This window comes from Sinocyclocheilus grahami, unplaced genomic scaffold (assembly GCF_001515645.1).
Source record: "Sinocyclocheilus grahami isolate Dianchi unplaced genomic scaffold, SAMN03320097.WGS_v1.1 scaffold638.1, whole genome shotgun sequence".
NCBI lineage: Eukaryota > Metazoa > Chordata > Actinopteri > Cypriniformes > Cyprinidae > Sinocyclocheilus > Sinocyclocheilus grahami.
The window spans coordinates 5,507-32,279 of NW_015505817.1; the positions used below are offsets into that span (position 1 = coordinate 5,507).

Consider the following 26,773-nt stretch of genomic DNA (forward strand, 5'->3'; position numbering starts at 1 on the left):
TATATATATAGTGGGTACGGAAAGTATTCAGACCCCTTAAATTTTTCACGATGCAACAAGTTTTTCACATCTGGATTTGGGGATCCTCTGCCATTTCTCCTTGCAGATCCTCTCCAGTTCTGTCAGGTTGGATGGTAAACGTTGGTGGACAGCCATTTTTAGGTCTCTCCAGAGATGCTCAATTGGGTTTAAGTCAGGGCTCTGGCTGGGCCATTCAAGAACAGTCACAGAGTTGTTGTGAAGCCACTCCTTCGTTATTTTAGCTGTGTGCTTATGGTCATTGTCTTGTTGGAAGGTAAACCTTCGGCCTAGTCTGAGGTCCTGAGCACTCTGGAGAAGGTTTTCGTTTAGGATATCCCTGTACTTGGCCGCATTCATCTTTCCCTTGATTGCAACCAGTCGTCCTGTCCCTGCAGCTGAAAAACACCCCCACAGCATGATGCTGCCACCACCATGCTTCACTGTTGGGACTGTATTGGACAGGTGATGAGCAGTGCCTGGTTTTCTCCACACATACCGCTTAGAATTAATGCCAAAAAGTTCTCATCAGACCAGAGAATCTTATTTCTCACCCTCTTGGAGTCCTTCAGGTGTTTTTTTAGCAAACTCCATGCGGGCTTTCATGTGTATTGCACTCAGGAGCGGCTTCCGTCGGGCCCCTCTGCCATAAAGCCCCGACTGGTGGAGGGCTGCAGTGATGGTTGACTTTCTACAACTTTCTCCCATCTCCCGACTGCATCTCTGGAGCTCAGCCACAGTGATCTTTGTGTTCTTCTTTACCTCTCTCACCAAGGCTTTTCTCCCCCGATAGCTCAGTTTGGCTGGACGGCCAGCTCTAGTAAGGGTTCTGGTCGTCCCAAACGTCTTCCATTTAAGGAATGGAGGCCACTGTGCTCTTGGGAACCTTAAGTGCAGCAGAATTTTTTTTGTAACCTTGGCCAGATCTGTGCCTTGCCACAATTCTGTTTCTGAGCTCTTCAGGCAGTTCCTTTTGACCTCATGATTCTCATTTGCTCTGACATGCACTGTGAGCTGTAAGGTCTTATATAGACAGGTGTGTGGCTTTCCTAATCAAGTCCAATCAGTATAATCAAACACAGCTGGACTCAAATGAAGGAGTAGAACCATCTCAAGGATGATCAGAAGAAATGGACAGCACCTGAGTTAAATATATGAGTGTCACAGCAAAGGGTCTGAATACTTAGGACCATGTGATATTTCAGTTTTTCTTTTTTAATAAATCTGCAAAAATGTCAACAATTCTGTGTTTTTCTGTCAATATGGGGTGATGTGTGTACAATAATGAGGGAAAAAAAGAAACTTAAATGATTTTAGCAAATGGCTGCAATATAACAAAGAGTGAAAAATTTAAGGGGGTCTGAATACTTTCCGTACCCACTGTATATAAGTGTGTGTGTGTGTGTGTATATATGTGTGTGTGTGTGTGTGTATATATATATATATAAGTGTGTGTGTGTGTGTGGGTGTGGGTGTATATATACATATACACATTCACAAAAGTTTAAGTAAAACCAAATAAAGTGGTTATACATGTTGAATACTCTTTAAATAAGTAGACTGGTAAACATGAAATAGTGATATTAATTGACACTTGTTTTCATATACATTAAATAAAAAGGAAAATGATGAAATAGCCACTGTAGCATAATCAAGGTACAGTCATTAAAATTAGTTTTAGCTTTCACAGTCATTATATGATGCATAAGATACAGTAATAAAAAAAATCACATTTTCCACATAATTTAGCAACTGCAACTGAATTCTGTTATTTCGTATAAAACATGCTTCATTATAATTTACTGTCTTGAGGAATAGGAACTAATAGTTTAGATTACTCGTTTTTTTATCACAGCAAAGCACTTGTACGATGCATTCACACAAACAGAGTCATAATCATTAAAAACCAAAAGGAATGTAAATTGTCAATTCTTTGTCTCTATCAGAAGATGCGCTTCTGCGGCTTTTCCCAGGGAAATTCAGATTGCACATAATGGCACAATTTATTTATTTACAGTAGGGTACAACGGGGCTAAAGGCACACCTTAAGAAAAAATGTGCTATTCACTGCACCTAAAATGTATAATTGCAGAAAAAATATATTGAACATTAATGGAGCAACAGATGTTGTGTGAAAATAAATCGCTCAAGTTGTTTATTTTGTTTAAAAATCTTATAAATGTATGAGGTGGCAACACACACGTGGTAAAAGGCACGCAGTTATAGCTAAAATAATGTTGTTTTTTTAATAATGTCTAAGTTAATACTTGTTCAAAACAATCACTTTAGCAAAGTCTGTACTATTTCTGCTTAGTTTGAAAAATATTTCAAAAAATTGTTCAATAAATATAGTCATTAAAATATGTTAATATAAATATATATATAGTTTAAAATGCAGAAACAAAATCATTTTAAAAAGTAAAGATTCTGAAAGTATTGAAGGAGATCCAATAATAATTGAATATATATTTACAGTAGTAACAACAAATGATATTTAATTATATGATATGATTAATATCATGTTTTTAAATATGATGGTTTCATTCTAAACATGGTGATTATCTCTAATATGGACACCCAGCATAATATATGATATTTACCATCTGAATGTCAACAAATGGAAAAGTCAGCTATCTGTTAATTATCCTGTTAATTACTGACTTGCTTGAAACATGTTAGCAACATTCTAGAAACATGCTAATCACGCTAGAAACATGTTAATCATGCTAAAACATGCTAGAAACATGCTAATCACGCTAGAAACATGTTAATCATGCTAAAACATGTTAGAAACATGCTAATCACGCTAGAAACATGTTAATCATGCTAAAACATGCTAGAAACATGCTAATCACGCTAGAAACATGTTAATCATGCTAAAACATGTTAGAAACATGCTAATCACGCTAGAAACATGTTAATCATGGTAAAACATGCTAGAAACATGCTAATCACGCTAGAAACATGTTAATCATGCTAAAACATGCTAGAAACATGCTAATCACGCTAGAAACATGTCAATCATGGTAAAACATGTTAGCAACATATTAGAAAATTTATTTTATTTTGAGTACTTTTTTATAATTTAGCTTTTTAGGTAACAACTTGCTAAGTAAAGTTTGGGAACAAACTTTGAAGTTGGCTTGAGAAAGCCTTGAAAGTTTGAAGCAGTTGTAAAAGCTTGACGTTTGAAAGTTTAGATAGATTAGACAGATGTTGCTAACATGATTTAACATGTTGTCAGCATTATCATGTTGTTAACATGTTGTTTGCATGTTTTAACGATGAGCGTGTTTCTAACATGTTTTAGCATGATTAGCACATTGCTGGCATGTTCATTAGATTAGTATGTTGCTAGCATGATTAGCATGTTGCTAACATGTTTGTAACATGATTAACATGTTTTATCATGATATACATGTTACTAACCTGTTTCTAACATGACTAGCATGTTGCTAGCATGTGTCTAGCGTGATTAATATGTTGCTTGCTTGTTTTTAACATGTTTCTAGCACGATTAGCATGTTGTTAACATATTTGAACATGACTGGCATGTTGCCAGCATGTTTCTAACATAAACCTTTGCTGGTTTATGCTGGTCCTTTGCTGGTTTATGCTGGTCCTTTGCTGGTTTAAACTGGTCCTTTGCTGGTTTAAACTGGTCCTTTGCTGGTTTATGCTGGTCCTTTGCTGGTTTAAACTGGTCCTTTGCTGGTTTATGCTGGTCTTTTGCCAGCACATGACTAGCATAAACCAGCTAAAGGACCAGCATTAACCAGCTAAAGGACCAGCTTAAACCAGCAAAGGACCAGCTTAAACCAGCATCCCAGCCTCAAAATACCTAACCAGCATATGCTGGTTTTTTCAACAGTCTAAACAGTATGAAGAACTTTAGTGGGCGTGGCTAAATAGTTGGTATTTACTTTAACCAATCACAAGCGACTCTTTTGTCAGGCAGAGACATAAATAGAGATGAGAGATAGTAATTAGAAACCCACTTCCGTGATGGCTACACATCACAGGGTAACACATTTGCATAATGTGCGTCAATGTTCTACCAAAGTCCTTTTTTTTAGGATATTATAGTCTTTGGTTCTAAGTCGGCCGGCCGCGAACAACTTGACACCACCCACAAACGTCATTTTACTGATAACTGCTTCTCTAATCTCAGGGAGTTCAACAGACTCCCAAAACACTTGCTGTTGAAAGATTGATCAGTATGCTGTTTATTTGGACCAGCTGCTCCACTGAATCACAACTTGTAAGTATGATAAATAATAGATGTTTATATTTTCTATAGAGTGTTCTAAAATACAGAACTACTGAAACAGGCATATAGTTTCCGACATGCGTTGTACGCAGGAGACCAATCACAACAGACTAGCCCATCTGACCAATCAGAGCAGAGCAGGCTTACGGAAAGGAGGGGTTTAGAGAGACTGAATCTTTGAACTGCTTCGAACGAATTGTTCGCGAATCGCTGGAAAATGAGGTGATATTAAATGCATATTTTGAGAAAACAAAAGCGTTTTTTGACCTTACATGCATGTAATCCTATTGACTCCCAAAACAATATTAGAAACCGTAAAAATGGCATAATAGGGGCACTTTAAAGCATAAACCACTGTCCTGTTAAAGCGTCCTCATGCCAAAGAGTGACTTAAAAACTTTATCTGACGGATTTTCTAAAGGGGAACTTCACGCTGCAGTTCTTAAATCGGCAGCACAACTGAGACTGACTCGAAAGTAAGCCCTGATATTACCTCTAACTAGCCAGGTAAAATGCTTAATGTTTGTCAATAAATATTTGTCAGATTTTAACCTTTCTCAGTGTGCACAGGAATGGCATTTTGTCTGTTACTTTTCTCAGCGCTGCGCAGATTAGACCAATCACAATCGTACTTGATTACAGGAAATTGACTTGTTTTGGCATTTTATGAAGATTGCTGGAACGTATTTCTCTTTGTATATCATGCAACTATCATTGGAATAAAGAAATGTAGAGGGTAATATCAGGTTTTAGTCAATAAAATGGGATTTATCTCAAATAAGAGATAAATCCCTGAGTATACGAGCGTGTTTTAATGACGGATTCGGCTTTGTGAGCCTAAGCGCCCCTTGGAGGAAGACTCTGTCACATAAAGGGAAAACATTGCAATAAAGCCCGTCCCAATGTATAAGCACTGCCATAAACACATAAAAAGCGCCTGCGTGGCACCAGAAAAACAGGACAGAAGCGCCGTTTGTACAGTAAAAGCCAGATTCCCCACTGAGCCTCGTTCATGTCTAATGATAACTTCAGGCCCTGTGTAGACAGACATACACATGACTAACAGCATTTGTGTATAACATCATATTAATAATGATATTTGTCCAATAAATCCGTTTAGGATTGTACTTTGGCCATTAATTGTAAAACTAAACGATTAGGTAGTGTAATAGTGTAATGTAATGCTATAATGCAAATTTAGATTAATTAAGCAATCAAATATATTTCTATCCAATGCTTTTATTCAACAAGGACACATTAAATTTATTGAAAGTGACAGTAATCAGCATATTTGAATGATTTCTGAATGATTGTGAAGACTGGAGTAATGATGCTGAAAATTCAGCCTTGAACAGAGGAATAAATTACATTTTAACATATAAAACAAGTCTTGGTGAGCATATAAAGCTTTCAAAGTGATTAAAAAAATCTGACTGACGCCCATCACCCCACATTATTATAACAAACTCGTATAAAATCATATTTGACAACTGATTTTTCACAGAACAGTCACTTACACCAAAACATACAGTAAACGACCTAAAGAGTTTTAAGTTAGTGAACAACATTATTACTTGTTTAATATTTAACAATGAAGTCAAGTCATCTGCTATAAGGTTAAAGTCCTGTGAAATGATTATAAATCTATAAACAGCTGTTAATATAACCAACTGTGGTTCCTTGAATTGTTTATAGCAAGGCATAACTGATATGAAGGGAATACAGCAATACTGATCAAGTATTTTCATCCAGTGTTCTCCAGAAAGTCATCAGATGATGCTATTCTGAATTTATAATCAAATTAAAAAAGGGATATTTTCAGATGCCCCTGTAAAGAGAAAAGCAGGTGTGATATGTATTTCCCGGCCCTACAGCGTGTAACAGCACCAGAACAGAAAGACTCAGCAGCTCTTATAGTGTACACTGTAAAAAAAAAAAATCGGTGACATTTACGGTAAAATACCGGCAGCTGTGGTTGCCAGAACTTCACCGTAAAAAATATGGTAGCAACGTTTTAGGTTTTACAGACTTAAAGGGGTCATATGATGCAATTTCAATTGTTTCTTTCTCTTTGGAGTGTTACAAGCTCTTGGTGCATAAAGAAGATCTGTAAAGTTGCAAAGACTAAAGTCTCAAATCCAAAGAGATATTCTTTATAAAAGTTAAGAGTCAACCACGCCTACCTAAAACGCCTCGTTCTAACACGCCCCCACATGTCTACATCACTATGTGGGAAGATTTGCATAACGCCGCCCAAATGTTCACGCAAAGAAAGAAGGAGTTACTTTTAGTCTCGCTGTAGTATTGTTGCCGCCGCCGCCGCCATGTCCTGAAGACGCTGTGTGCTTCGTTGTGAAAGCGAAACTACTTTGTTTGGTCTTCCAAAAGAGGACGATATCACTTCGTCATGCCTGGAGCTGATCCGTGCTGGCTGCTGAGGAAATACATCAACTTAGTGCTGTGGATCACCGGATCGCCTTCCCCGTGGATGAAGTGGAGTCCAGCCTGGGGTCGTCACATGTCCTTCCGGACGCTCCTTCGTCGAAATCGCCGGCCGCGCTGTTCTCAAGCCCGCGCCGTTCTCAAGCCCACCCGCCGCCGCTCACTCTAGGCCACGGTGTGTTTCAATGTGAAAGCGAAACTACTTTGTTTGGTCTTCCAAAAGAGGACACGACTAGAAATCAGTGGTTAAGTTGTATTTAATAATGTACAGTATGTGGAAAATAATGTGTTTTTTTACCTTAAACTGCGTAAACACATTTCATTACACCAAATACACAAAATAATGTTCTTTTTAGCAACATCATATGACCCCTTTAACTTAAATTCACAATAAAATACCGCATTTCATTAACTGATGTAATGTTAACAAACCAACATATTGAAGTGTTAATATCTGTTTTGAACCATTGTAATGCACTGATAACCACCAAAAACTGGTGGTGATGAGAAAGTCACATGATGAACCGAAGCTCATCACAAACAGCTTGTCTATGAGCTGAGGAGGACAATACTTATATATGAAGGTGCACAGTGTCATTCACACAAACACTAAACCCCTTCACGGTGACACACATGATGCTGAAATAATGCAATAAACACTAATTTAACAACATTAGATGCAAGATTAAACTCTAATGTACACAACTGATAAGAAACACAAGAAGAAGAAGAAACATGTTATTTCAACAAAAAAACATCAAATATGAAGCGTCATGTAGGGAATTCTGGGAGTGTCAATTTACGGGTTTTCACTGTAAATTATACAATGACTTTTTCTTTTTCACTTCCAAAAAACTTATTTCTAACAGTATTTTACTGTAAAATTACATTAAATGTAATTGCATGTATTCACCAAATATAGTATGGAAACTTACTGTTAACCAGTTAACAGTCTTTTACTGTAAAAATCACAATAATTGTTTACAGTGTATGTCAGCAGAGCGGTGCAGGGTTGAGCCGGAGTGACAGACACGTGAGGAGCCAGTAGGAAGTGTGGTGCTGGTTAATGTGCAATCTGTCTGGGAGGGGAAGCTCTGTTTGCAAATGAGTTCTCTAATGTTTCATCCTGTTCCTTTGTGCTCGTGTTGTAGCTCGCAGGAACGAGCCTCTCTAGAAACCCTGTCCTTTAAGCAATGGTCTCGGTCTAACTTTGGAAAACCCTCTGGCAGCTACAGTTGAACATCTGAGGAAGTTTCACATAAGTTTCAGAATGGTAAGTACACTAGAAAGCCTGCACTGTTTGTTAGTTAAATGTTTATTTAAATGCTTATTTGTTCAAGGCTTTGACCGGCCTGTTGAGACGACGTGTGCGTTCAAACGAACATTGTTACATATGTAGTCATTAAAGATGATAAACCAGCACATGAAACTCAATGTGTCCGTGTTTTATGGTGGTTAACAGAATATGACGCCATTATCTGTTGAAGCTGACTTCATCTAGATCTTTGGACTCATCTGAATATGATTGTCATGTGAGGGAAATACTGCCAATAATGATATCCTGTCTAATTCACAATATTATACTGCCTTCTTTTACTGGCAGTACGATACAGTACCGTGCTGATTTGGTACTGTCATGTTTGAAAACAGTAATTACTGTTTCATCTATCTGTTTCTCTCTTCCTGTTTTTGTCTCTCTTACTGTTTTTTATAAAAAACAGTAAGAAACAGTAAGAGAGACAAAAACCGTTTTTTTTATAAAAAACAGTAAGAAACAGTAAGAGAGACAAAAACATTTTTTTATAAAAAAAAAGAGACAAAAAAAACAGTAAGAGAGACAAAAACAGTTTTTTATAAAAAAAAGAGACAAAAAAACAGTAAGAGAGACAAAAACAGTTTTTTATTAAAAAAAAAGAGACAAAAAAAACAGTAAGAGAGACAAAAACAGTTTTTTATAAAAAAAAGAGACAAAAAAACAGTAAGAGAGACAAAAACAGTTTTTTATAAAAAACAGTGAGACAAAAACAGTTTTATATAAAAAACAGTAAGAGATAAAAACCGTTTTTTAAATAAAAAACAGTAAGAAACAGTAAGAGAGACAAAACATTTTTTTTATAAAAAAAAGAGACAAAAAAACAGTAAATGAGACAAAAACAGTTTTTTATAAAAAACAGTAAGAGACAAAAACAGTTTTTTATAAAAAACAGTGAGACAAAAACTGTTTTATATAAAAAACAGTAAGAGATAAAAACCGTTTTTTAAATAAAAAACAGTAAGAAACAGTAAGAGAGACAAAACATTTTTTTTATAAAAAAAAAGAGACAAAAAAACAGTAAATGAGACAAAAACATTTTTTTATAAAAAACAGTAAGAGACAAAAACAGTTTTATATAAAAAACAGTAAGAGAGACAAAACATTTTTTTTATAAAAAACTGTTTTTGTCTCTTACTGTTTTTTACTGTTTTTTTTGTCTCTTTTTTTTTATAAAAAACAGTAAGAGACAAAAACAGTTTTATATAAAAAACAGTAAGAGACAGTAAGAGAGAAAAAAACAGGAAGAGAGAAACAGATAGATAGATTGATGAAATATTTAGTATTTTAATTTCAATTTAAAAGGTGTTTTCTGATCAGTGCACAACCCTGCTGGATAGGCCTAATAATGTTATGAAACAGATATGTGTGTGTTTTTATTTGTGTATTGTTATGTGCAGTTTTAGGGATAAGGCAATACAAGTAACGAGAGTTACGTAATCAGATTACTTTTTCCAAGTAACTAGTAATGCATTACTTTAAAATTTACAATGAAATATCTTGAGTTACTTTTTCAACGAGTAACGCCATTTACTTTGTTCTCTCATGTACGGACTGACGGCTGTCCTGTCCTCATGTTGAGAGAAATCTGGAGTAAGTGCAGAGGCAGAGGCATTTCCTTCAGCCTGAGGCTTATTCATTTCACTTTCGGTGTGGAAGGGCTTTCACGGTTGCCAAAAATAGAACTTCTGGGTTTTTTGTTATTAAGCAAGCCCAGTTCGTACAAAAAGTAATCCATAAAATGTACACAATTAGTTACTATTTCATGAAGTGACCAAATGCATTACCTTAAAAGTAACTTTCCCCGTTACTGGTTATGTGTATTGTTATTGGTGTATTGTCATGTTGGGTCCATCTTGTTTTTCTCTTTATAATGTAGGCTGACTACAACTCTGAACCACAAGCGCCTGGCAAACTCAACCAAGTTCAGGATCAAGTCAATGATGTTAAAGTCATTCTCAAAGACAACATCAACAAAGTCCTGGAGAGAGGAGAGCGGTTAGATGACCTGATCGGCAAAACAGACGATCTGCAGGCCACGGTGAGCCTTTGAGACCCGTCAAGGTCAAAACTGAGACCAATATGTAGCGTTTCTTGACCATGCTGATCTCTGCAAGACCTCAAAAAGGCATTTAGTGAAACTAACATGGTGCCAGATGATCAAACCAGTCACAAAACATTTTTTAATTTTTGTTAATGATAACGATTGATTATTTGTGTAATTATCTTGCCTAGGCTGACTCGTTTCAAAGGACGTCCACGCGTGTTGCCAGAAAGATGTGGTGGAGAAACACCAAGATGATGATTATAATTGGTGTGGTAGTGCTTGCCGTCATCATTTTAATCATCCTGTTGGCAACTAAAGTCATTCCCACCTAATACAACCCATTTTATTACAATACAAGTACACTACGCATTAATGACTTTTTTACTATGAAAGAAACTGGATGCATGTATAGGTAATTTTTGACATTTCCTGTATAATTCTATATAAATCTGGGGCCAATATGTCAGGGGTGTATGCATATGCATTATGTGGTTTTTACTCGTTTAGGCTGTTATCCTAATATAATGGGACTGAAAGCAACAGAATTCATTGTAAGTGAAAAATGTTTCAGGATGTCTTGCTTTGAGACTAACTGCTGTGCTTGACATTCATTCCAAAGACCTCAAAAACCATTTCAATCCTAACTACATTTCATTACACACCTGCATACCTTCATTACGGCGCTAAAGCTGTGAATATGACAGTGACTCGTAGGATTCCTGGAACATTTCTCATGCTTCAACTACTGTGAAATCACTCTGTGCTCGTGAAACTGATTTTATACCTTGGCAAAGTCTAGTCTGGGTTGAATTTAGAGTTTTTCTTGGTATCTTTACATTCAAACTCTTAGTGTATCAGTCAGTAGCTGTCTTTGTCAAGAGGACGTATGGCCTGTATAGATAATATGTTCTATGGGAAATACTGATTGGCATGTACTTATTGTGTAAACATAGCTGCATGACAGAAGTAAGCCTTTAAAGGAACAGTTCACCCAAAAGTGAATTACTTTCCTACTGGAAACAATATAATGAAAGAGAATCTAGACTATCACACTCCAAAATGAGCACCATGTAAGTATAGTCCTTATTACTCAAATCGAAATAGTGTAGGATTTACTCTAAACAATTCACAATCAGAAATTTCTATTACATTTCATGAATAATTACATTGAATTTAACGTCATTTTTAAGTATAACGACCGAAATGTAATTTTACTGTAAAACGCAATCCAATGTTTAATTGACTAAATATAATGGTAATGCTTCACGTAAAGCCTTTAAGTATAATGCACTATAAATGTATTGATAATGTGCATTGCATCTTTTCATAAACTATTGCAACCACAGAGAAAATGCATTATTATTTGAAGGGTTTGTTGTGTTTTAAGCATTACACTTTCTGAAGGTGTGACAATAAATCGAGAAGTATTATAACTGTGGTTACAATTACTCATGAGACCATGCAAGGCATTACAAGCTGCATTTCTAGGCAAAACTAATGCATTAAAACTACTTTTATAGTGCATTATGAATTGTGCTCGAAATCCAGTTAATTTCCCTTTTATTGTCTGGAAAATCTAATTATGCTTTTTTTGTTAGAGTAAAAGACGACAGTCTTCATTTTTGGGTGAGCTATGACTTTAATCTCTGCAGAAACAACAGGCGTAAAGGTTCATACACTTTATTTTGTTGTATTTTCCAATGGTTTACATGACTCTCGCAAAATACTGCCATATGAAATGAATATTAAATGTCCTACACTCTGTACGCACTTGTAAGCAATAAATTAATAGATCTGTATATAAATAATTTCGAAAATGATTTGGGCTCTCTATAGTTCATTGTACTCAACAACACAGCAGGGAATACGATTATAAACGTACACAAGCTACAACAAATTACACACAAAAACAAATATTCTGGACGTTACAGTTCAAAATAACACTTGAAATATTCTTTAGCGCGTGTCCTTTAGATTTGAAACAAACTGGTGAATTAAATGGCGACCAAAGTGTAGTACCGTGTTGATCAACTCCATATTTAACAAGTCTGGCCCTCTTGTTTTCTCCTCTCAGGGTTGACTTGCGTTTCGCTCGTCCGTCTGAAAAACAAAAAAGAAAATAGCAATTACGCTTCAGAAGGACACAAACTCATAAAATGTACAGGAATCCCAATTCTATAATAATTTCAATAAGGAGACAAGACATGACTTTGAAATCGAATAATAGCAAATACAATAGTGTTAAATTAAAAACTTGTGGAATCGTAACATTTAACGCGCAACCTTGAATCGATGGAAATTGAAAGACAAAAAGGAAAGCATAGCAAGCATAACAATATGACCTTTCCAAGATTTCTAAAGGTTAAAAAAGAGAATCCGTTAGATGAAATTAACACGGTTTACAGGTGAAGCTTTTTCCACCGCTGTCAGTAGAAGATCACACAGTACAAATATAAAAAAAGCACTTCTCCAGCGCAGCGGCATCCAAGTACAAACCGGCTTTTAGCTCATGGACTACAGGATATTACAGCTACACGAGCTACAAGTAAAGAAAAGCAAGCATTACAGGTAAGATTAGATTAGAAGTGCATATTAACACTGGAAAGTCCAGAGAAAGCCGTATCCTTCAAAAAGTGAACAGTTAATTTTGGCTCTCGTCTCATATTTTACCATTACTTGATGGTGCCTGGAAAAAATGCCATTACATTATATATTATTACATAAGACCAATAACAAGAGGTTTTAAGAGGAACATTTTAATACAAAAAAAACCGAATAAAAATACACACAAAACAAAAACAGAAGATAAAAGCTTGACGTGTCCTTTTTATGTTTTTGTTGCTGTAGTTGTTTTTACAATTCGTATACAGGATGTTGGAAGACCATACCAAATGGGAGCATTCGAGAGCGTACGCCTCTCGTACCCTGTCCGCATTGAGCGGGCCTGAGACAATCGGGAAGTCAGCTCATGGCCTGCAAGGAAGTCCCCGCTGGCAGGTACAAACAAGGTATATGTCAGAGTTAGGAGACAACATTCTTCGGCTTTCTTTCCTTGTAATTCCTTATTTTCTGGTACCCATTTAGCAGTACTGTACCTGTTAATTTTTACAGTTAAAAATGGCAAGAAACAGCCAAAAGCCAGCTGTTACATTACTGCCAAAAGTCTCTATGTTACCACTACTGTAAAGCACTTCAGGGTGCTGTGAAACTTTAGAGAAAAACAAAAATTAAGCAACGTACATTACAAAAAAAAATGTTTACAAATGGTGATTTAGAGACGCGTCGGCGTGAGCAACGCGCCAACATACCTGCACGTTTCCCGTTAATACGGCTTGTAACTGTTTTGATGGCCGCCTCGCCTCGGGGATTTGCCGTAGCCGCTCTGCTGATCTAGAGTTAGGAGCACAAAACACAAACAACGCAGACATCTATGGTTAAACGTGCTGGCACACGAGCGCTCGAGAAAGGCGGAAAACAGAAAACAGCCGTAGCAATTTAGGTTTTAGAGCCAATTTCGTGACACTTGTGAGATACTTACGTTAATCGTATTCAAACATTCTTTCAAAATACTGTATTGTGAAAATGTGGTGAGAGACACAGATCTGTGGCGTGAATGAATGTTTGAAAACTGTTTATTATTTTCTAAAAACGACCGCCGTCCGGCGGTCATTTCTTGCATGGCCTACAGATTTACATGTCCAATGGATTCAAAGGCACTTTGACAGATGTGTTTTGGAAGCTAAGACATCCCTTTTTATATTTAGCACCATAGTTATTATAATACATATGTACAGTATCGCTTTGTGCAAGCAAGCCTTCCCTGTAGGACAAAAAGCAACTGTAGCAATGTTCTAGAGATTTCTCTCGAAGCGTAAGGCATGTATGATACAAGCATCAGATAATTTAGTGCACAACTGTCATAGTCCGGGTCGAGTACCGACAATCCACGATACAATATATCCTTAGTTTTTTCATCTGTGCGTTCACAAACAGTATTACATACTGCTGTAGTCACCATATCCGTAGTAGTTGTTGTAACCCGAGTAATCATAGCCCCCATATCCACCATAGCCTTGATTGTTGTAGCCATAGTTCCCGTAATTTCCATAACCTTGATTCCAGTAATTTCCGTATCCCTGGTTCCAGTTCTGATTGGGACCTGCAACAGACGCCGAAGGCACATCACCGTTAATGACATGTGCCATTAACCTAAGTGGACTGAGGTATCAAAACAAAAAAACAACAACATTTAATTCAGAATTTATGAACATGCAATAAAATGTAAAGGGTTAGTTCACACAAACATGAAAAAAAAAATCCTGTCATTAATTACTCGCCCTCGTGTCGTTTCAAACGCGCAAGATCTTTGTTCATCTTCGGAACACAAATTAAGATATTTTGGATGGAATCTGAGAGTGTCAGACCCTCCCATAGACAGCAACACAACTGAAATGTTCCCAAGTCCAGAAACCTAGCAAGAGATCTGTAAAATAATCCATGTGACATCAGGGGTTCATCCGCAATTATACAAAGCTACGAGAATACTTTTTGTGTGCAAAAGAAAAAAATAACAACTTTATTCAACAATTCGTCTCCTTCACATCACCCTGTACAGCCATTTTGGAGAATATCTGCTGGACGTAAACAGCGTATGCAGTTCAGTGTCAGCTGCCTGCGTCACGCCGGATCTGTTTCCTACGTTGTTGTGATTTGATCTGAAAGGAAACCGCGTATTCGTGTGACGCAGCTGAACCCCTGATGTCACATGGATTATTTTACAGAGCTCTTGCTAGGTTTCTGGACTTGGGAACATTTCAGTTGTGTTGCTGTCTATGGGAGGGTCTGACAGCTCTCACATTAAGTCCAGAAACCTAGCAAGAGATCTGTAAAATAATCCATGTGACATCAGGGGTTCATCCGCAATTATACAAAGCTACGAGAATACTTTTTGTGTGCAAAAGAAAAAAATAACAACTTTATTCAACAATTCGTCTCCTTCACATCACCCTGTACAGCCATTTTGGAGAATATCTGCTGGACGTAAACAGCGTATGCAGTTCAGTGTCAGCTGCCTGCGTCACGCCGGATCTGTTTCCTACGTTGTTGTGATTTGATCTGAAAGGAAACAGCGTATTCGTGTGACGCAGCTGAACCCCTGATGTCACATGGATTATTTTACAGATCTCTTGCTAGGTTTCTGGACTTGGGAACATTTCAGTTGTGTTGCTGTCTATGGGAGGGTCTGACAGCTCTCACATTTCATCAAAAATATTTTAATTTGTGTTCCGAAGATGAACAAAGGTCTTACGGGTTTGAAACGACTTGAGGGTGAGTAATTAATGACAGAATTTTCATTTTTGGGTGAACTATCCCTTTAAAGCAATTCCCAGAAATATTAATAATGATCAAAGTGCCAAGTACAGAATTCTTAATTGTATTTAATGAATTAGTGTTCATTTTATGGATCACATTGGAAGAGCACTTCATGCACTAGTTAATTCAGTATATAACTATATAAAAAGATATTTTGATATTTCTATAAATTTATCCTGAATTGGTGTACATTTTGTGGTGCTCAACAGTAAAGTTAACGAATGTGTTTATTGACCTCATTATTGTAATGAGTCTAGAAAAATATGGTTCAGATGATTAGAAGTATCTAATCACTTGAGAAAAAACATTTATCCATCACATCAGAGTAGAAGTAGCCCAAATGAATCAGAAGTTTTTTGTTAGCTAAATTTGGAATTTCTTTGAATTGCAATTAAGGAAATTATTTTTTCAAGTCAACATTCCAAATTCCAACATTCTGTTTTTGCTCCACTCTATCAAAGGGTTAATGTGGTGTTATTTCGTGTGCTGTATTTTCCTGCATGCCGCACCTCCTCTGCCCCTGGCTCTGCCGGCGTATCCTCCTCTTCCGCCCCACTGCTGCTGCTGCTGGTACTGCTCCTTTGACATGGCCACCTTGACCTCACACTGCAGACACAATGACAGGGTCCACATGACTATCAGAACCACAACAACATTCACCGTCAAAGCTGTCAGGAGCATTTCACCCACAAATAAACGTTGTGGGTCAATATAAAGCCTGACTACTGATTCTCAGTTCTCACATCACAGAAAAAAACATGCAAATAAAATGAAGTACCTTTTATTTAACTGCATTTCCACATGCTAATTTATCAAACAAGTGATTTTTGGCAACAAAAAAAAAAGGATGTACCATTAAAGTGATATAAAGCTGTGGCCTAAGAAAGAGTTGTAGGAATTGAACTAAAACAAGGGGGAAATATCACTAAAACGTTTTTCCAGCATGTCATGTGCAGGTCTCCATAGGTTTTAATACATTTGTACAAAAAAGCTATTTCCTCACATTGTCTTCATGAGGTTTTATAAATCTATAATACAAAGATCTTTGACAATATTTCACCAGAAACGGTTTTTGTTTTAAAATAATGAAGGTATATAACATTTATGATTTATGTCAGATGGCAGGATCATGCAGATTAGGATCATTTTAAGACTGTACCTTGCTTAAACCGATGTTGTGGTACTTCTTCTCCATTATTTTCTTTACTGGCTCCTCCTCTTTAAATGTTATAAAACAAAAACCTCGTCTTTTATTTGTTTTATTCTCCATTGGCAGCTCAATGGACTCCACCTGAGGAAAGTATAGAAATGTAAATCATGCAGTGTTTTGTCACATATACATATATATATATTACAAACGTCTATCAGCTTTACACTTTCTCTATACCTCTCCGCAGGCGTCAAAGTACTCTCTGATCTTCTCCTCTGGAGTATCTGGGGAAAGACCTCCTACAAATATCTTCTTCACAGGCTCTTTGGACTTCATGGCCTTCGCTTTCTTAGGGTCGATCGCTTTTCCATTCAGTTTGTGCTCCTTCTGTGAGATCACCTTTGACGAGGAACAGACACACATCGAGATTTGATTTAATCAGTCACAGCTGCCTCAAAACTCAAACGGCATAATTCTAACAGATTTATAAATACACACACACACAAATACCTTTTCCACACTCTCAGCCGCTTTAAACAGAACAAACCCAAAGCCCCTGGACCGGCCTGTCAGAGGATCCAGCTTTAAGGTGCAGTCGACCACCTCTCCAAATTTAGAGAAGTAGTCTTTCAGGTCTTTCTTTGTTGTGTCCCAACTCAAGCCTCCGACGAACAATTTCCTAAAAACCAAAAAGACTGATGTTACAGCAGATTGTGGGGGAAGACATTACAGTGATTTATATGGGCTGAAAACCCTTATAGGTCAAGTACTACATAACAAAAGACAAACGATAACAGGGTTTCTGCAAGGTTTATGAAGGAAAATTATAAGACTGCTTAAAGAAAATGTAGGGGAAAATATTAAAGGGAATACGCCAATATGTTCTCTCAATGCAAGTCTCTAACGAGAACACAATGAGCACAATTTACAACCAATCTCCATTACTTTTTAATTAATAATACCAAAACAAAAAGCTTAACTACTAGAATATGGAAAAATCTTTTACTGTCCTTCTAAGTATTTTTGTCAGTGAAAATGTTTAAATACAAGATGCTAAAGGATGTATAAGTCATCTTATTTTCTGGGATATTTATCAAAACGAAGTGAATTTATAGTTTAAAAAGGACAAATACCTGCTATTAGGCTCAGAGAAAGCAACTTAGTTAAAAGTGAAAAGTTTTTATTCCCCACTGACGGATAGCCTATGTTCTTGTTTAAAAAACAACAACACTTCTATCTGAAGTTTGCATTTGAAGTAAATATATCTTGTTTTAACAATGTTTTGCAAAACGACAAAAATACTGACAAAGATGGTCATTTTTGCATTATATGGAACATTTAATGCCACGATTTTATGATTTTAAGTGTTTTTGATACAATTTAAAACCTATTAGGCCTTCATGTGTAAATGAAAATTAAGACTTTAAGACCTACTTTAAAAGGGTCATATGATGCGATCATCACAGGTGTAGCCACCCATAACACACTAGAAACCACGAATGAGAAAATGAAAGAAACACAGCACAACAATGTCATTTGTTCGCAATTTTTAATCCCTTTATCCAAAAACCTTCAGGAAAAGAACTAAAATACAAAATAAAGGATTTTTTTCTCTTCTATTCAAGACTTAAGAACACATCAGCACAAAACCTACAGGTTCAATCTGAACAAAGCACGGAATAAGACAAGCTTGGAAACAAAACGCCTCGCTATTTACAAGGTTAGACACTGAATCCGTCCCCACAGGACTGAATAACGTTATTTTTTTGTATTTATAGTTGTTTAAGGACAGGAATCCACAAGCTGCCTCCGAGGAGCAATGTCGAAGTCAGCCTGCCCACCTACAAGAGAAGATACGCAAGATGAACCACTCGATTTGGACAGGTTAAAGAAAAAGAAACAACAGCACGTCCATGTTTCAGTGTTTAACTTCTTGAGCTGTCGATTTTAAACTAGGAAAACCATCATTAACGATTAAAGATCATATGCTCGACGTCTTAGATTGACAAAACGGCTCGTAAGCCAGCAAAAGCCTCAGCGACCAATCGAGGAGCGAGCCAAACGTCTTCCCCTTGAAACCGAAAATTGTCATTTGCATTTAGCCAATAATACACGAGCAGGTTTCATCGGTCTAACACAGATTTGTCAGCTTTCAATGGCTTGGCAAACCCACTTTACATATGATCTTTAAAGGCTACGCTTTAGGAAAAGCCTCGAGGTGAACCCATTTGAAGTTCTCTATGGCCTCTAAAGAAAAAGCAAGCATTATGAGAGAGTTTATGCAATTAATGACTGAAACCAAAGAATAAATCACTGAAGCTCCACAACTGAAACACAAGAGCACTACAATTGAACAAGAGAATACAACAATGAAGCGGTTATGAATCACTTTTAGGTTACGTTAACAAAGTCCTGGAAAAAACACATTTGGAACTGTTAACGAAAACCAACAACTTAAGGAAAATGGGGGAATCTCCTTTTGTCTTTTTGTTTGTTTTACGCTGGTACAGGAAGTTTGAAGAGACCATACCACAGGACAGCGCTTTCTCGTGCATGCCGTGCTCTCTGCCCGCTATGTGCGACGCCCAGAGAATGTGGCGGTCAGGTGACACACGGCCTGCAATGAAGTCCCCGCTGGCAGGTACAAACAAGGTACAATAATCAGAATTAGGGAAAGAAAGGAGAAATCAGGAGAGGCGCCCTTACTCTGTACCCCTTAGCTGTACTTTACCTGTTAGCATTGCTATCAAGTCTCTATGTTATTCCATTATGATCACCTGTTAAAGCAGGAGGAGGAAAAGGAAAACCTACAGAAAAACACTTACGTTTTTCTGGCATGCTAAAAAGGCAAAATGGCTACACAAACATGAGTTATTAAAGATCTATAGACATGTGTTGTTCAACTCTGGCGCATTGATATGCGTAGTCATATAGTGTCTATTGATCTTTAACATTGAGCTCGGTCCAGAACGCAGCAAAGATGTGACCTTACCATGAACATGAGCGTGTTTAGCCGCTTTATCAATACGGCTGGTAGCTGTTCTGATGGGTTCCGCTTTCCCGCGAGGCCTTGCCATAACTGCTCTGCTGACCTACAGAGATTACAAACATATATAGCAATTTGTACAGTGTCTTTTTTTTGTTGTTGTTGCACTTTTTGAGAATGTTTGCTGCTCTTTGCTTTCCTACAAAACCACTGTACCTGTACTGTAATGCAAATGGCCAGAAATTATCCCTAAATATAGTGATAAGAGACCTGCCGCATAGCAGTATTACAACGTTCGTGTAAAGCAATTAATACCTAAATATCACTAAATGTGGATAAAACCTACACATAACTGCAGGTTTGGTTGGGAACAACTTTATGTACTTACAAAGCACTTGAAACACTTTTGTAAACTTTTTATTTGATTTTTCAATTTGTATTCGGAGCAGTTTCATCATTTTCATTGAGATGGTGTACACACACACACACATATATATATATATATGTATGTATATGTATGAAGAGTTCATTTGCAAAAACCGATAACTTATAACCGATAACGATACTTATTGTGCATTCCAAGTAATATCAATCAAACTGCAGTTGGGTTGTTTTGATTAAGTAATAATAACTTAAATACAGGTAATCTACAAAATTAAAGTTCATTGAAAGTATGTTTTAATTTACATATTAAAAGTTTGTTTTATAGCAAAAGCAGATAACTCCACATCTCATGTTTTAGATGTTTGCAAGCTTCCGTGAAAACGTTTCAGCTTTTATTTTCCTTTTTCGGCCTGAAGAAGATATCACAGGTTCATCAAGTTTGTCGAAATGATCCTCGATCACTTTTAGTCCGCTTTGACGAAACTCCTCTCAGCTAGCAAGAGGAGTGAAGTAGCCTTGTCACCTGACCTGAGTTCAGCACGCTGATTCGCTGAAATGGACTTATCGGCTTCTGTTCAAAAACAACAAAGGACGCTTGTCGGCTTCTGCAGTAAAACGTGAACTAGCGATGCCTTGAAAGTGGACAAAACCGGCTTTTTTGATTTTTGGTTCAGATCGCGCTATATGAGGAGAATAATGCATGGCAATCAGCTCTTTTTTTTTTTTTTAAAGTGCCATTTATCGGTTTTTGCAAATGAGCTCTTCATATATAAAGTGATATTAAAATGAATACACTATTCAAAACGGTTTAATAATACTTATAGTACTTAATTAACATTTTGTTACAACTGTATCCTTATACTGGTTGAATAAATTATTCTTCTAAATACATTTGTGTGCTTAAGAATAATGCACGGCAATCAGCTCTTTTTTTTTTTTAAAGTGCCATTTATCGGTTTTTGCAAATGAGCTCTTCATATATAAAGTGATATTAAAATGAATACACTATTCAAAACGGTTTAATAATACTTATAGTACTTAATTAACATTTTGTTACAACTGTATCCTTATACTGGTTGAATAAATTATTCTTCTAAATACATTTGTGTGCTTAATTGTACTGACTCTAACTTGGTATAAAACAAAAAGGTGCAATTTTGCCAAATTATGCCCCAATGTAATTTTTGCCTAAACTGAATGGATTTTTATAACTAATGGCTTCCTAAAGGGAGGAAAAAACAATACATCATGAATATCAAGGCTTGGGTCTCTGAATGTTAAAGGTTCAATAAGAAATGGTGTAAAATTACCACTGTAATCATCATAGCCTTGTCCATAGCCATAATTCGGATAGTTGTATCCCGAATAGTCATAGCCAGAATAGCCATTATAGCCCTGGTTGTATCCGTCGCCGTAGCCTCCATAGTTCTGGCCGTAGTAGCTGTTGTATCCTTGATTATAGCCCTGGCCCTGTCCTGTTCACAGAGAGTCAGAGGAGCACTTTCAGTCCAGAACCACGGGAATAAAAGACAGCAGCAATCTCTAGATTTGCAAACCTCTTCCACGGCCCCTGAAGCCTCCTCGTCCTCCTCCAAAGCCCCGGTCCGCTCTGCCCTGCTGCTGTCTGTAAACTTCTTTAGGCTGGGCAACTTTGACTTCACACTGGCAACAAAGATTAACAGCATTACTCACATGTAGGCTTGGGCAAAGTATTGCTTTACTCACCGTAATAAAAAGTGACAGCATAAAATCATCTTTTTAACACAGCTGCGATTTAAAAAAAGAAACAAAGCAACCTTACGGACCCCCAAATGGTTGTGTAAATATAAGACACAATACTAAGATGGATGATATGCCTATTATGATCCGTTGTATTAATACAGAGTGAGGTATGCATGTCTGTCAAACATAATATCATGATAATATCAACATACCTTCCCTGATCCGATTTGATGGTATCTGTTCTCCAGCAGCTGCTGAACGGGATCCTCTAAAACGTATGTCACGAAGCAGAATCCCCGCCTTTCGCTTGTTTTGGTGTCCATGGGCAGCTCAATGTTTTCAATCTTTTGAGAGAAAAACACACCGGTTAGTTTAGACGCACCGGTGTGGTGCTACTTCCAAACAATGAGACCTTAATTCGAGATACTCACTTCCCCATAAGCTCCAAAGTACTCCCGGATCTGCTCCTCAGACGTGTCTGGACTCAGACCGCCGACGAACACCTTCTTGGGCGGCTCCTTGCCCTTCATGGCTTTGGCTCTCTTGGGATCGATCAGCTTCCCATCCAGCTTGTGCTCCTTCAGCTCTAGCACCTGAACACATCAAGAGCCTGCTATGAATGCTGCCTCGAGGATGTTATCAGTAAGCGTACAGCCTGAGGGGAACACTTACCCTATCGACGCTCTCAGCGTCTCTGAAGAGCACGAAGCCGAAGCCCCTGGAGCGGCCCGTCATGGGGTCTGTTTTGATGGTGCAGTCAAGGACCTCTCCAAACTTGGACAGGTAGTCAGTGAGGTCTGTCTTGCTGGTGTCCCAACTGAGTCCACCGATGAACATTTTCCTGCACAAAAATAAACCATTCAAATCACACCAGAATAATCGATGCACTAACACGCAACTGCTGGCATTATACACACATTTGCTGGTAATGCATGTAAGAAATGCAACAGAATAAAGTATTGTATTTTTTTTTCAATGCCCAAACTAAACGCTAATATGCTAGTACGCAAACGGGTTAAGTAACGTTCCTAGGTTTCGAGCATCTTGAGCTCGATGTTATGCAGTTTAATATTGTGCATATTAATAATATAAGCGTTGTTCCCCGCATGGAAGTGAACGGTCGATGAGAAGACTGTTTCTACACGCTAAGCTGTTGTTGTGTCGCGCGGGCCTCGCTCCGGACTCACCCGTCGTCCTGCAGGTTTTTACTCGCGTTTATCTTGGAGCCTTCTGGAAACTCGTCGGTGCTGAAGTCACCTTGCTCTTCGGCCTGCATTCTGGAGTGTGTGTAGTTTGGTCCGACGCCTGCTACGAAGCTGAGTGTATTGCTGTGGATTTAAAAGGTCAAAGACTTCAACACGAATAAAGCGCCGCGTTGATTAAAATGGCGGACGGAGATCAGTGACGAGCTCCGTCTGCACGAGGACGGGGAGGGTGGGCGGGGCTTACGAGGACGGGGAGGGTGGGCGGGGCTTACGCTAACACTGCCGAAGAAACACACAGCCGTTGCTATAATAAAAGAGACATCTAATCACAACGTGTTTTTTGTTTTCTTTTGTTTAGTTTTTTTGTTTTTTGCAATGACCCAGTTATCCGTAATAATAACATGTGCGTTCCATTAAATAATTCCAATAAATGACACCATTATTAGAGAGTGTACTAACAACAATGAACAGTCCAGCATCGGGGGCGGGGCCTGATTCGGTGGGAAGAGAACAATGAAGCCTGAAACATTACTTTACTTCCATGAAGATCTTATTAAGAAGGTACATTATTCCTAAATTGATTACCCTGACTAGAAACGAACAATAACAACAACATTAATTGTATTAATAATATCAGCAGCAACAACAATGTCCCTTTAAGGAAATTATTTTCCTTCAATTCTTTATATGAATTGTATTTTCGTTATATAACCAGTTATGCACACACACACACTCACTCTCTCTCTCTCTCTCACACACACACACACACACACACACACAACTACCAAATAAGTACACGAATTCATGAATTTCACACAATGGCTATTTTATTTATATGCATCCTTTACTTATCACATTTACTTTAATTTCACATTTACATTAATGTTATTATTATTTGGATAAAAGCGTCTGCTAAATGTCTAAATGTGAATGTACTGCTTACTCGACAGCCTTTCCCAGCCGTGTTGCCAGATTTCACAAAACCGCTTAAAGGTGTACATGCGGCTACACGCCTATCAAATTACTAAAGAAATAACTGTATGCACACAACATTTTTACCCCCTCAAAAGGTGTGTAGAACTAACAATCGAATATTTAATAAACTATTATTATCACCTTCTGACGCCTATTCCAAGTATATGAAGTATAGCTGTGCAGCTGCTGTATGTGATGAGAAGCGTGCCAGTGTGAGGGTAGCATCGATCACGCGGAGAGCAGGGGGCGGGGCTTCTGTGGCGCTGCGCGCGTGAGCTCAGCGCTAGCCTCGGGCTGCAGAGCTGCTCAGCTGATCATCACGCCCAGCACACACACACACACACACACACACACACACATCGGTCGCCGTTGATGGAAATGGCAGCGATTGCAGTCCCAGGACCTGCCAGAGTCTTTCTTCTGGACATCGAGGGAACCACGACGCCCATCACGTTTGTCAAGGTAAGAGCTGACAGAGATGATAATAGAAGAGCATAGAAATGAATTCATTATGTGCGAGGAGAAGCAGCCCGATGGTTTATTGTGTGCAGGACATCTTATTCCCCTTCATCAGAGAGAATCTGGAGGAGTATCTGTCTGCTCACTGGGAGGAGGATGAATGCAAACAAGACGTGCATCTGCTCAAGAAACAGGTCAAAACACCCCGTTTATGCGCTTCGGCCAGCTTATGTTCACGTGTAAATGGGTAGTCACTGTTTTTAAACGTAAAGGTGTAACGTAGACCACACTTTTCGCTGTTCGCGACCACTCCTCCGTTATTGAAAGACAATCAAGCATGCTTGTGTGATCGTTCTCTGGGGGAATACCCATTCTGCAGGCCACACTTTGATTGATGTCTTTAGGACCAATAGCTTTTGAGGAAAGTGGGACGAAGTCCCGCCCCCGCCAGTGTACGGAAGACGATCAGGGTCAACGGTGCTCCTACAGCGCGCATAGCTTGATTTAATCGGCGAAATGGACATTTAACTGATCAACTGTGAGCTGTTTATTTATTTTAACCGAATAAAACATTATTTAAATGGATAAGAAAGACGATTACCTTTTTTTATTTGATTAAAATGTAAGTGAATTGCGTGAGAGCTAATCCGCTGACCCGCAGCATGATCGTGTTGTGGTATTAATTATTAGTGAATAACATTTCCATATCTTTCTGAAGACGACATGAATATAAGCCTCATCAGTGCACTGTCTCGGCCGAGAGTGGCGCTAAGTGGTCTTCGCCTGCAATCGAAGTTTACAAATTCCCATTTCAGAGCATTTATTCAACAAAAGGTAATATATTTAACAATTTGTGATAACATCATATTCATTTCATAGAGGCTGTAGTACTGTGAGAAACACAAATTAAATAGAAATGTACATTTTCGCTGCTCTAGTGGTCTCCACCCAAGCTGTCCGTTTTCAAGCGCAGGGGGCACCCGGCACACTTACTGAAATCACACTGAAACAAACCGCGGGTGGGTCTCTGTCTTGCTCGGGGTGAAAGAGGGAGAAATCAGGATGACACTGATGTATAGTTTATGCACGACCTGGAAGTATTTATTTAGCGATCGGCGCTAAAACATCATCTGTACGGAACATGGTTAATCTTTTTGTTATTATTCGCTTTACATTAAAGGAAGTATTATACAAACGCTTCAAATCCTTTTAGTCCTTCTCAAGATATATTGACAAGCACTTTAATCTGTGGTGGTAAAACATGGTTAAACAATGTTATTCTTGGGGGGGGAAAAATGCATGTAAATCAGTGGTGTTCTGAAATCAGATGTAAATTCATGTCCCGGTCACATTGTCTTGGGTAAAGGCACAATATGTCATTTTCGCCGCTAGAGGGCGCGTATTCAAGAACGCGTCTTTGGTGTTTCCATGTTTTCTACAAAACAAAGCTGGAAATCGAGGGCTTATGACGTCTTCGGCAGGCGACACAATGACACTATAGACACGCTCTGTGCCACTAGTTAAAATTGCTTATTTCTCTGGATTTAAACAGTTTTCAAAACATTTGGGATAAGTACAAAAGTCAGCAAAATATATAACACTGTTCTAGTGGTTTTTGGATATTTTAATGTTTTTGGATGCATTATAATGTTCTTTTAGACTGATTCGCGAACATGTACGAACACAAGGTGGGATTTATTGCATGAACCAATCAAAGCCGAGCATTGCCTCCTCTCACTTGACTTTCCCCCATTCATTCTCAGTTACCCCCCACTAAAGTCACGGCACGTCGTTTGAGGGGTTCTGTTTTAAACTCAGTGGGCTCAGGGGAGGCAAGAGAGACGCGAACTCCTGCTGTAACTTTACCTGCCTACGTTTCTTTAGTAAAACAAGCGATTTATACAGTTTTATTTGTAATATGGGTGTATGGGTACCCCGTGTGTGTTTCAGGCTGAAGAAGACTTGCGGCAGAATAAAGCATGTCCCGTTCATGCTGTGGACCAGACGGTTCACACAGACGAGGAGAAGGCCATCCGGGAGGTGGTGGATAGTGTGCTGTGGCAGATGGCTGCGGACAGAAAGAGCACTGCGCTCAAACAGCTGCAGGGCCACATGTGGAGAGCCGCGTATGTGACGGGGAAAATCAAAGGCGAGTAAGTAACCTCATCTTTACCAGCACAAACAGCCCATGTGTGTTTGAGCAGGGCTGCTGACCTAGACGGTAAATAGACTTCTTGTTTATTAATAAATTTAGTCATTTAGCAGACGCTTTTATCCAAAGCAATTTACAAATGAGGACAATAGAAGCAATCAAAACTAACAAAAGCGCAACAATATGTAAGTGCAAATGACAAGTATTTATTTTTAGATATATAGGCCTATATTTATATATATATAGTGTGTGTGTGTGTGTGTGTGTGTGTGTGTATA

General features: G+C 38.1%; 4 protein-coding genes across 6 annotated transcripts in view; 2 read left to right on the forward strand and 2 right to left on the reverse strand.

Moving 5' to 3' along the window:
- The first annotated feature begins 7,778 nt into the window (after window positions 1-7,778).
- Window positions 7,779-12,841, forward strand: LOC107558257 (vesicle-associated membrane protein 8-like). The gene is made up of 3 exons (XM_016241885.1): window positions 7,779-8,003; window positions 9,922-10,083; window positions 10,278-12,841. Exons 1-3 carry the CDS (start codon window positions 8,001-8,003, stop codon window positions 10,419-10,421), a joined length of 309 nt encoding a protein of 102 aa, XP_016097371.1. The 5' UTR covers window positions 7,779-8,000; the 3' UTR covers window positions 10,422-12,841.
- Window positions 11,709-17,335, reverse strand: LOC107558241 (heterogeneous nuclear ribonucleoprotein D0-like; the record flags this gene model as incomplete). The annotated part of the gene is made up of 7 exons (XM_016241871.1): window positions 11,709-13,079; window positions 13,398-13,479; window positions 14,093-14,248; window positions 15,972-16,068; window positions 16,622-16,753; window positions 16,850-17,011; window positions 17,123-17,335. Coding segments are annotated over 6 exons (828 nt in total), but the record flags the coding sequence as incomplete, so codon positions are not given.
- Window positions 17,336-18,226: 891 nt separating this feature from the next.
- Window positions 18,227-23,135, reverse strand: hnrnpdl (heterogeneous nuclear ribonucleoprotein D-like). Of its 2 annotated transcripts, none has more exons than XM_016241887.1 (8): window positions 22,892-23,135; window positions 22,377-22,545; window positions 22,136-22,297; window positions 21,917-22,048; window positions 21,539-21,644; window positions 21,293-21,457; window positions 19,605-19,704; window positions 18,227-19,246 (listed from the first exon to the last, which is right to left on the reverse strand). In XM_016241887.1, the coding sequence occupies exons 1-7, from the start codon at window positions 22,978-22,980 to the stop codon at window positions 19,634-19,636; spliced, it is 894 nt and encodes a 297-aa protein (XP_016097373.1). In that variant the 5' UTR covers window positions 22,981-23,135; the 3' UTR covers window positions 18,227-19,246; window positions 19,605-19,633. The 2 variants fall into 2 exon arrangements, with proteins under 2 accessions (XP_016097373.1, XP_016097372.1); XM_016241886.1 differs by having other exon boundaries at window positions 18,387-18,453.
- A 957-nt stretch (window positions 23,136-24,092) lies between these two features.
- enoph1 (enolase-phosphatase 1) overlaps window positions 24,093-26,773 on the forward strand; it is an 11,308-nt gene continuing 8,627 nt past the window's right edge. Inside the window, exons 1-3 of one of the 2 annotated variants that reach the window (XM_016241889.1) lie at window positions 24,093-24,346; window positions 24,436-24,537; window positions 26,294-26,496. In XM_016241889.1, coding sequence (XP_016097375.1) covers window positions 24,257-24,346; window positions 24,436-24,537; window positions 26,294-26,496 — 395 coding nt within the window. In that variant the 5' untranslated portion in view covers window positions 24,093-24,256. Of the gene's footprint in view, window positions 24,347-24,435; window positions 24,538-24,955; window positions 25,178-26,293; window positions 26,497-26,773 lie in introns of those variants that run through there. The other variant, XM_016241890.1, reaches the window with a different exon arrangement.

Coding starts and splice junctions, on each gene's coding strand:
- hnrnpdl (XM_016241887.1), bottom strand. CDS start 22,980: ATGCAGGCCGAAGAGCAAGGTGACTTCAGCACCGACGAGTTTCCAGAA. Junction 22,298..22,376: donor ACGCTGAGAGCGTCGATAGG/GTAAGTGTTCCC, acceptor TGATGTGTTCAG/GTGCTAGAGCTGAAGGAGCA. Junction 22,049..22,135: donor ACTTTGGAGCTTATGGGGAA/GTGAGTATCTCG, acceptor TTCTCTCAAAAG/ATTGAAAACATTGAGCTGCC.
- LOC107558257 (XM_016241885.1), top strand. Junction 10,084..10,277: donor CAGACGATCTGCAGGCCACG/GTGAGCCTTTGA, acceptor TATCTTGCCTAG/GCTGACTCGTTTCAAAGGAC.